This window comes from Cetorhinus maximus, chromosome 2, assembly GCF_964194155.1.
Source record: "Cetorhinus maximus chromosome 2, sCetMax3.hap1.1, whole genome shotgun sequence".
In the NCBI taxonomy this organism is placed as follows: Eukaryota; Metazoa; Chordata; class Chondrichthyes; order Lamniformes; family Cetorhinidae; genus Cetorhinus; species Cetorhinus maximus.
Window position 1 is genome coordinate 93,862,484 of NC_135880.1, and position 10,840 is coordinate 93,873,323.

Below are 10,840 nucleotides of genomic sequence, written 5' to 3' on the forward strand. Positions count from 1 at the left end.
TTAGTTGACTTGAAATATTAACTGTTTCAGACCTGCTGAGTATTTCCAGCATCCAGCGTTTAACTTGTAAACAAAAAAAATGTATTGGGAGCAGTAGTTTGACTGTAAATTCCATTGGTGCCATTCAAGGCCCAAATTTAAAAAAAAACACTTTCAAACGTGACTGGAACATCATTTTAAAATCTCTTTTACATTGCTAGGCATCCAGAGATGAAAGTTGTGCAGTGGATCATGATCTTGCTGATGACGATGCGAGGGTGAGTTGATTACTTCTATCAAAACGCTACATTCGCGGCAAAAAAAAGTTAGTAACCATGGAACTACACTTGAATGTTTAATCTAGGCCTTATATGAAGCTGGTGAGAAAAGAAAAGGAACTGATGTTGACACCTTCATAAAAATCCTTACAAGCAGAAATTCTGCACACATGCAGACAGGTAAGAGCTCACCAAATTTTCAATACTTTGTAGTGCAGAAACTCTTCCAAACACTTGTGACTTGCTCATAATCTTGTTCTACTGTTAGCACTCTGCATCTTAATTGACCTTTTCAATTATGTCAATGGTAACAAATTGTGCATCAGTCGCCCGTCAGAATGGTTCTTGGCACAAAACCCACCTTGCTTACCATGGATCATACTGTCAGTTAAGTGATCCATTTAACTCCATTAAAATCATTACTCATTTGATTAAAGTTTTCAGAATGTTAGGTCTGAAGGTAGACACCTCCCAAGTAATCTTGTGCTCTCTTCCAATATCCTTTCTGTTCCATTTTCTAAACCTTGGGTAAGGAAAGTTATCTTGGCATTTTAGGTTAATGAACACTTTAATAATAAGGCTTCAATGGTCTTGTCAGAAGGATAACTCTAATAATGCAGCACTTGAGCACTGTACTGTACCTTGTTTGTTGCTGAAATATTGAAGGGGCCTGAATTGCAACCATCCTGAAGTGGGTGGCGGCGGGGGGGGGGGGCTTTCAGGTATAAAATCAGCATTTGGGAGTTAGTTAGGAATTATCATCCCACATAGTGATCAAAAGTAGAACTAAGTTATTGGAGAACAATCCTTGAAAGGGGGAGATGGTGTAGTGTAATGTCACTGGACTAGTAATCCAGAGGCCCAGGCTAATGCTCTGGGGAACATGGGTTCAAATCCTAACATGGCAGCTGATGGAGTTTAAATTCAATTAATAAATCTGGAATGTAAAGTTAGTCTCAGTCAATGATGCTATGAAACTACCATCAATTGTTATAAAAACCCACCTGGTTGGTTCATGTCCCTTAGGGGAAGAAATCTGCCACCTTCCCCACTGCCCTCTGAAACGGCCTAACAAGCCACTCAGTTCAAGGCCAATTAAGGATAGTCCTGCTAGTGATGCCGACATCCTATGAAAGAACACTAACATAGCTCCATCTGAGTACTGTACATTGTATGCTATGACCAGAAATCATCTCCTTGAGTGAAGGCACCATATGACAAGCAAGCAGAACGGTTTCATGCAAGGTAATGAATTGGAAACAATTGGAGACAGTGTTGTAAATGGGCTTGAGACTGCTGGAAAGGAGATTAAAGCATGTGTGGAGTGAGCTTGTTTCTTTTGAGACTCTTCTACTTAATTTCCTAAACTCTTTGGCTGAACTACTGGAGTAGTTAGCTACGCAACAAAGTGAACAATGTTATTGACCCCACAGTAAGCTCAGAATGATTTTACTGTAATTTAACCTGATTTCTGATTTTAACATTGCATGGTTTGCAGTCTTTTTATAAAGAGAACATGTAATATTGCTATCTGACTTTTAAAAGTCATAAAAATTTGAAACATAAGCAAAATCTTCATACTTCATAATTTACATTTAAATTGTAATAGTATGACTTGTGAAAATGCTCATGAAGTTGGCAGATTACTGGGGAATTCAGTCATTAATTGCCCTGTATTCTTTCCAGTGTTTGAGAGGTACACCAAGTACAGTAAACATGAGGTTGATAAGGCCTTGGATCTTGAACTGAAAGGGGACATAGAAAATGCTCTCATATCTTTGGGTATGTGAAACATTATTTAAACTTTTTGTTAAATGTTCCAATTCTATTTAAATCTGCAAAGTAACCATTATAGTGATGTCTCAACTCTAGAGCAGAATTGGTCAGTTGTTGGTGCTAAAGCATCACTTAGTTTAAAATTGATGCTAGTTAGAGTGAATAAACAGCCATTGCTGCTATAAGCACACCAGGTATTCTGATGGTCTTTATGGAAGCTAAGGCCTGGATTTTCACTCCAGAGTTGGGAGTGCAAAATCAAAGTATCCCAGCTCCACAAACTCCACCTGGGAGAAAGTGCCTGGCAGGTTGGATTTTTCATTCCAGGGTGGCAGGGTTCCCTGGGAGTCAAGCCAAGTGATCACAGCAGGTGCTGAAGCAGGCTGAGCAGAAGGCCTGTTTTCGTGCTCCGGCATTGAAGTTTTAATTTTAAAAAAAAAACACAAACTTAAAACAGCCCTCCATTTTCACATGCCACCTCATACCATCCACCCACCTTCACTGCCCATATGTAAACTTGGTGCCAACTTATGCTTCCCACCCATCACTCTTTGCCCTTGCACCTACTGAGCTAACTTGACCAATATCCATCATGGGCAGACTTCAGGACCCATGCTGAGATTGATTGATTAAAAGTTTAAGTGCCTGTCGCAGACTTTTTATTTAAGCGCTCATTCACTAAAAACCCATTTACTAAATTGCCTTGACAAAATAGCAAACTTGCAGCACTTCTAAACATAAGTGATGTTTAGAAGTGTTGTATCATACTATTTTGCAGAAAGATACCACAATTTTTATTCTTGGTGTATGCGTCCCTTCCTAATGGGAACATTTTTTTAAAAATGGAAGACAAGTTCAATTTTATTCTACCATGGCTGCCATTTCCAACTGTGAGCCAACACTCTGCAGCTAAACTCACTTAATGACCAAGTTTACTTGTAGTTAGGAGGATGAGAATCTAGATCAATACAGCTGACCTGGAGATTTGCAAAAATCTACCTGCATTTATACATGAAAGCAATGATATTTAGGTGCTTATGTCGGAAGGAGAGCCTAATGTCAGTTTGGGCTGATAAATGGCAAGTAACATTTCACAATCACAGTGCAGAAGAGGCCCTTCGGCCCATCGAGTCTGCACCAACACACAGGTGCCAGGCAAAGACCATCTCCAACAAGAGAGAATCTAACCACTTCCCCTTGACATTCAATTACATAATCATCACTGAATCCCCTACCAGCAACATTTTGGGCATCACCATTGATCAGAAACTGAACTGGACCAGCCATATAACTCTAGTGAATAGCTCACCTCCCTCCCTGCTCCTCAAAGCCTGGCTACCGTCTACAAGGCACAAGTCAGGAGTGTGATGGAATTCTCACTTGGATGAGTGCAGCTCCAACAATACTCTAAGCTTGACACCATCCAGGATGCTTGATTGGCATCCTGTCCATTGCCTTAACCATTCACTCTCTACCACTGATGCACAGTGTTAGCAGCGTGTACCATCTACAAGATGCACTGCAGCTAAGCCTCCTTCAACAGTGCCTTCCAAACCTGCAAGCTCTACCTAAGAATGCAAAAGCAGCAGATGCATGGGAACACTATCACCAAGTTCCGCTCCATACCACCTACCATCCTGACTTACAAATACATTGCCATTACTTCACTATTGCTGGGCCAAAAACTTAACTCACTGCCAGAGAACACCTTAGGATGTACCTACACAAGATGGCCTTTAGAGATTCAAGAAAGCTGCTCTCAATCCCCTTTGGCAATTTAGGGATGGTTAACAATGCTGACCTTGGCAGCAGTGCTCATGTTGGGTATGGTGGGAAATGCACTTATTCAGTGAATATCACAGGTCACTGACTCTTTTTCCCACATAATGTGGGCTTCTGACCCCCATTTGAGCCTGACACTGGGCCCCTGAGCCTGTAGGAATATCATGGCTAGGGTGTTGCCGTGACTAACTGGGATTTGACTCTGTCTTCAGACTGTAATTTACACTAACTTCATTGCTGTTCTAAAAATTCAGACCACTAAAATAGTTTATCTATTTGACGTCAGTGGTTTAAATTGATTTCCACAAGAAAGCATTCCTGTGGTTTACTTTATAGTCTTCTGGAAAGTGTTTTGGAAGCTGGCAGCAAATCAATTGCATTTTATAACTTTTGACAGCATTCTTTGTGCTCTCCATGTGAGAACACAACTTTCAACTCTTTGGAATTGCTCTGGGTCTAATTCTTATGATGTCATGTGGCAAAATGAGTTTCAACAAAAAGTAAATATTTTTGCAAAATGTTAAAACCTAGTAGAAAATATTTAGGCATAATGTCTAAGTTTGCTCATTAAATTTGACCTTATCCAGATTCCATTTTAGCATTTGTGCTGCAACTCCACACTTTCCTATTACATTAGTGGACTTGAACTCCATTGTATAAACACAGCAGAAATAGTAGCATATAGCAGCATTACTTGTGCCAACAAGAATTAAACTCATGAAATTTCACTTTATTCATGGCAACTTCTTTTGCACAGTAAAATGCATAGGAAACAAACCAGACTACTTCGCTGAGAAACTGTATAATTCAATGAAGGTGAGTTTATTGTACACCTTTTTTCTAGTTTGGGAGAGATCCGATTTGATCCATGTGTTTTTATTTTTGTGGGGAGTGAGTTGTAATGGAAGAGGTGCTAATTTTGAAAGTGACATACCAGGTGGACATTGATGCACCCTATAATCAATAGCATTGACTTTCAAAGGCTGATGCGAAAGCTTTAAAGCAATCTGTGTCCAAGTAAAATGTGCGCAGTAATTATGGCATTGACTGAAAGAGAAATCGGTGGGTACTAGTTAGTGGGGTAATTAGGTTTGTTAGCAAAATTGGAAACCAATTTAATGGAAAGGGCAGTAGCAGCATTGATTCAGAATTGGCAAAGGAATGAGTTGTGGTAATTGGCTAACTGTTTCTCAGACTGGAGGGAACTATGCAGTAGAATTCCCAAGGTTTAGTCCTAGGATAACTACTGTTTTTCAAGGACACAGTTGGACTAGGAGGTACCAGGCATGATTTTAAAAATTACAGAGCACATTAAAGGATAGTGAACCATGAGGAAGGCAGTAATAAACTTCAAGATGACATACTTCTCCTAGTAGAAAGGAGACACAACATTCAATGTAGAAAATTGAGATGTATTGGTATGAAGAAATACCACACGTATCAAATGATAGCTTTAAAGGGGTGTTAGAGAGAGGAGGCATAAGGATGCTTATGCAGAAATCGTTGAAGGTGGCAGGGCAGGTTAAGTGTATGGAATTCTGAGCTTTGTATTAGAGGCCCAAGTACAAAGCTTGGAACTTTTTAAACCAATATAAAACACTAGTTTGACCCCAGCTGGAGTATTCTGGACAGCACACTATAAAATGTGAAGGTTTTTGAGAGGGTAGAGGAAATTATGCTTCCGGGGTGAATGGTTACAGTTACATGGATAGACTTGGAGAAGCAGGGGTGGCTCTCCTTGGAGCAGAGAAAGCTAAGATTTAATGGGTGTTATTTAAAAACATGAATCGTTTCCCTTTTTTTACTTTTAACCATTCTTCAGCCATTGAAAGCTATGACCAGAAATCAAAGATGGCAAAAGAACCAGAGGTACATGAGAAATGTTCACAATAACTAGCTTAGATTTTAGAATGCATTACCTGTGAGGGTGATGGATACAGTTTCTACTTTAGCTTAAAGGGTGTTGGATAAATGTAGAAAAAATTGCAGTGATACGGAGCACAAACTCAGTAGGCTGAATGGCTATATTCTGTGGTGTGCTGTTATCCTATGATATCAGGCAGGGAAGATGTTTGTAATAACCAGCCTAGCTAGTGATTTCAAATGGCTATCAATATGTAATGTGAGACTTGTGCATATGGCTAAACAATTGCTTTCTCCTTGCCCTAATAAAGCAATGTTTTCATTTGCTTGTGGTAGCCTATCAATTTCCAGCTTTATGGAATTCAGATTTGAATTTATCTACCTTGTTGTAATTTGTCTTTAAGGGATAGCAGCATGACATCAGAAGGGAAGTGTGTCATATAATCCAGTCTTAATTTCACTTTTGCCTGTGAGCAGAGCACAGTGCAGCTCTGTCTTCAAGTTTTGTATCTTGTACCAATGTTCTCATGTGCCTATTAATAAATGAACCCACAGCATGTTTACCCAATCTCCTACAAGTGATTAGTGAATTTATATTGTTATAAAAACAAGACCAGCCTTATTAGCCCAGCACCAGAATCACCTATAGTACTGTGCCCTTGTGGTGCCACTTTTACTGAAAAATATTGCAATAAATCATAGAAAAAGCCAGCTTCAGACCTGTCCTTTCAAATTGACTGCTAAATCCTACTTTGTTTGAATAGGGCTATGGCACCAGAGATAAAGTGTTGATCAGAATTCTGATTTCCCGTTCTGAAGTGGATTTGAAGGACATCAAAGTGGCATACAAAGCAAAATATGGAACAACCCTTTACAAAGCCATCAAGGTAAGGTTGCGTTCATTAATCAGAGCTCAAGTCCAATTATTTTTATTCTTTTATTCACTTCACGGGGTGTGGGCTTTGCTGGCTGGGCCAGCATTTATTGCCCATCCCTAGTTGCCTTTGAGAAGGTGATGGTGAGCTGCTGCAAACCATGTGGTGTAGGTACACCCACAGTGCTGTTAGGAAGGGAGTTCCAGGATTTTGACCCAGCAACAGCGAAGGAATGGCAATATATTTCCAAGTCGGGATGGTGAGTGGCTTGTGGGGGAATGTCCAGGTGGTGGTGTTCCCATCTATCTGCCGCCCTTGTCCTTCTAGATGGTAGTGGTTGTAGGTTTGGAAGGTGCTGTCTAAAGACCGTTGGTGAATTCCTGTAGTGCATCTTGTAGATGTACATGCTGCTGCTACTGAGTCAGTGGCGGAAGGAGTGAATGTTTGTGGATGTGGTGCCGATTAAGTGGCCTTCTTTGTCCTGGATGGTGTAGAGCTTATTGAGTGTTGTGGGAGCAGTACTCATCCAGGCAAGTGGGGAGTGTTCCATAAAACTCCTGACTTGTGCCTTGTAAATGGAGGACATGCTTTGGAGAGTCAGGAGGTGAGTTACTGATCGCAGGATTCCTAGCCTCTGACCTGCTCCTGTAGCCACAGCATTTATATGGCTATTCCAGTTTGGTTTCTGGTCAATGGTAACCCCCAGGATGTTAGTGGGTGATTCGGTGATGGTAATGCCATTGAAGATCAAGGGGTGATGGTTAGATTTTCTATTGTTGGAAATGGTCATTGCCTGGCACTTGTGTGGCACGAATGTTACTTGTCACTTGTCTGCCCAAGCCTGTATATTGTCCAGGTCTTGCTGCATTTGGACATGGACTGCTTCAGCATCTGAGTCGCTGCAAATGGTGCTGAACATTGTGCAATCATCAGACATCCCCAATTCTGGCCTTATGATGGAAGGTCATTGAAGCAGCTGAAGATGGTTGGGCTGAGGGAAATACCCTGAGGGACTCATCCAGTGATGTCCTGGAGCTGAGGTGACTGGCCTCCAACCACAACCATCTTCTTTTGTGCTAGTTGTGACTCCAACCAGTGGAGAGTTTTCCCCACCCCCGATTCCCATGACTCTAGTTTTGCTTGGGCTCCTTGATTTCAAGGGCAGTCACTCTCTCCTCACCTCGGGAGTTCAGCTCTTTTGACCATGTTTGAACCAAGGCTGTAATGAGGCCAGGAGCTGAGTGGCCCTGGAAGAATCCAAACTGAGTGTCAGTGAACAGGTTATTGCTAAGCAAATGCCGCTTGATAGCACTGTTGATGATCTCTTCCATCACTTTGCTGATGATCGAGAGTAGACTGATGGGGCCGTAATGGGCTGGGTTGGATTTGTCCAGCTTTTTGTGTATGGGTCATACCTGGGCAATATTTCACATAGGCAGGTAGGCACCAGTATTGTAGCTGTACTGGAACAGATTGGCTAGAGGGACAGCAAGTGCTGGAGCACAAGTCTTCTGTACTATTGCCAGAATATTGTCAGGGCTTTGCAGTATCCAGTGCTTTCAGCCATTTCTTGATGTCACGTGGAGTGAATTGAGTTGGCTGGAGACTGGCATCTGTGATGCTGGGGACCTCTGGAGCAGGCCGAGATGGATCATCCACTCAGCACTTCTGGCTGAAGTTTGTAGCAAATGCTTCCGCCTTATCTTTTGCACTGACTTGCAGGGCTTCCCCATCATTTGGAGATGGGGATATTTATGGAGCTGCCTCTTCCTCCACCACCATTCATGACTATGTGCAGGACTGCAGAGCTTAGATCTGATCAGTTGGTTGTGGGATTTATTAGCTCTGTCTATCACTTGCTGCATATGCTGTTTGGCATGCAAGTGGTCCTGTTTCTAGCTTCATCAGGTTTACGCCACACTTTTGGTATGCCTGGTGCTACTCCTGGCATGCCCTCCTGCACTCATCATTGAACCAGGGCTGATTCCCTGGCTTGATGGTAATGGCAGATTTGGGGATATGCCAGGCCATGAGGTTACAGTTTGTGTTTGGGTACAATTCTGCTGATGGTGCACAGTGCCTCATGGATGTCCAACCTTAAGTTGCTTTGATCGGTTTGAAATCTATCCCATTTAGTACAGTGGTAGTGCCATACAACACAACGGAGGGTATCTTCCATGTGAAGGTGTGACTTGGTCTCCACAAGGACTTTGCGGCGGTCACTCCTATCAATACTACTGTTATGGACAGATGCATCTGCGGCAGACAGGTTGGTGAGGATGAGGTCAAGTATGTTTTTCCCTCTTGTTGGTTCCCTCACCACCTGTCACAGACCCAGTCTAGCAGCTATGTCCTTTAAGGCTTGGTCAGTCATGGTGTTACCAAGCCACTCTTGGTGATAGGCATTGAATTCCCTCACCCACAGTACTTTCTGTGCCCTTGCCACCCTTGGTGCTCCTCCAAATGGAGTGCTGATTCATCAGTTGAGGGAGGACAGTACATGGTAATCAGCAGGAGGTTTCCTTGCCCATGTTTGACCTGAGGGCATTTAAGAGTCTACCACATTGCTGTAGATCTGGAGTTACATAGGCTAGACAGCAGATTTCCTTATGGGCATTAGTGAACCAGATGGGTTTTTATGATGAGCAACAATGGTTTCATGGTCATTTGACTTTTTTGATTCCAGATTTTTATTGAATTCAAATTCCACCATGGAATTCGAACCCAAGTCCCCACAGCATTATCCTGGGTCTCTGGATTACTAATCTAGTGACCAATACCACTATGCCATCACCTCATTCCCTACTATCTTGCCCTCATAGTTTAAAATCTCTGCACTATTTTAATTGTCTTTCCTCTTGGAAAGTGGTTAGTTATTTCTATTGATGCCTGTTTCCTCAATACTTCACCCAATGGGACATTGAGGTTTGTTTGTTTGTTTTTTGTGTGTGTGTATATGTGCGAAGCCAGGCAAAAAATAATTGTAGGACTAACATTAACATTATTGTGGGGAAGTTACTGGAATCTAATTGAGAAAAGAGTAGCTGATCACAAAAGAAATTTGAGGCAACATGGATCTATAAAAAGCAAGAATGTGTAACACCCTAACTGAACTGAGTACCCTTGAAGTAACAGATTAAATATAGCTGAGATGAGAATAAAACTACCCTCCATTTTTATGTTGCGTATGTAACAGTATGAACTAGAATGCTTTTCCTTAATGCCAAGCACTGAATGTGAAGATCACGCATTTGCTTTCGAAACACTTAGCTGGTCTGAGTGGCGAGGAATGTAAGGTTAACATTTCAAATCGAGCTTTTTGTCAGAACCTATATTTCAGGCTATTAAGAAACATTAGCCCTGCTGACTATCAGCATTTTTGGGTTCTGATGTGGCTGCAGTGCTTTATACAAGCCTGGACTGGAGATGAAGCAAAGGCCAATAATTGCTGTAAATGAGCATTTGACTAAGCCTCAACATTTTTTTTATGTAAAAATGAATTTGTATATAAAGCATCACTGGCCATAATGTTTCTCAGTCTTAAATGACCTGAAAAGTTACTCCAAACTTGGCCCAGTCTGTAGTCAAAAGCAAAAATCTTGTGTATGATAGCACCAACCTTAGCTTTTGTTTTAATCTTTTCACACAGGATGACACGAAGGGAGACTACGAGAAAATCCTGCTGGCTCTATGTGGAAGCAATGAATGATTAACAGATGCTGATCTAAGTGCCTGTGGATATGTTTGTTTTCAGTGAAGTTGTAAAAATAATGAAGCAATGAAGCTAATTCTAAAGTTGTTGAGTCATGATATAAATATTGGCACAACATTGAATATCCTATTGGTGCAAATAAAATGTTCTGAATTAATCTTTCTTTTTGGAACCTGCCATGCCAATTGTTGCCCTCTTGAACACATATAATTAAATATATGTTTAACTGCATGAGGCTTCCCCACCCCATCAGCGCTATGTAAAAAGGATTATTGTCTATCACAGAATCTCCATTTTAATTGCACAGGAGGAGGCTATTTGGTCCATCGTGTCTGCACCGGCTCTCCAAATGAGTATGACCTAGTACCATTGCCCTGCCTTGTTTCCCCATACCCCTGCACATGGGTTCTACTCAAATAATCATCCAATGCCCTCTTGAATGCCTCGATTGAACCTACTCCACCACACTTCCAGGCAGTGCATTCCAGACCCCAACCACTCGTTGAGTTTTTTTCCTCACTTCACATTTGTGTTTACTTGCAGGTTAGTTGCTTATTACTTTCTACAGGCTTTAA

At 41.5% G+C, this 10,840-nt stretch overlaps 1 protein-coding gene across 2 annotated transcripts in view; it reads left to right on the forward strand.

Moving 5' to 3' along the window:
- Positions 1–10,496, forward strand: part of anxa1a (annexin A1a) — a 28,247-nt gene extending 17,751 nt beyond the window's left edge. For both annotated transcript variants that reach the window (XM_078567140.1, XM_078567131.1), the window contains exons 8-13: positions 201–257; positions 344–437; positions 1,944–2,039; positions 4,573–4,631; positions 6,443–6,565; positions 10,203–10,496. In XM_078567140.1, coding sequence (XP_078423266.1) covers positions 201–257; positions 344–437; positions 1,944–2,039; positions 4,573–4,631; positions 6,443–6,565; positions 10,203–10,262 — 489 coding nt within the window. In that variant the 3' untranslated portion in view covers positions 10,263–10,496. The remainder of the gene's footprint in view (positions 1–200; positions 258–343; positions 438–1,943; positions 2,040–4,572; positions 4,632–6,442; positions 6,566–10,202) is intronic.
- The last annotated feature ends 344 nt before the right edge of the window (positions 10,497–10,840 follow it).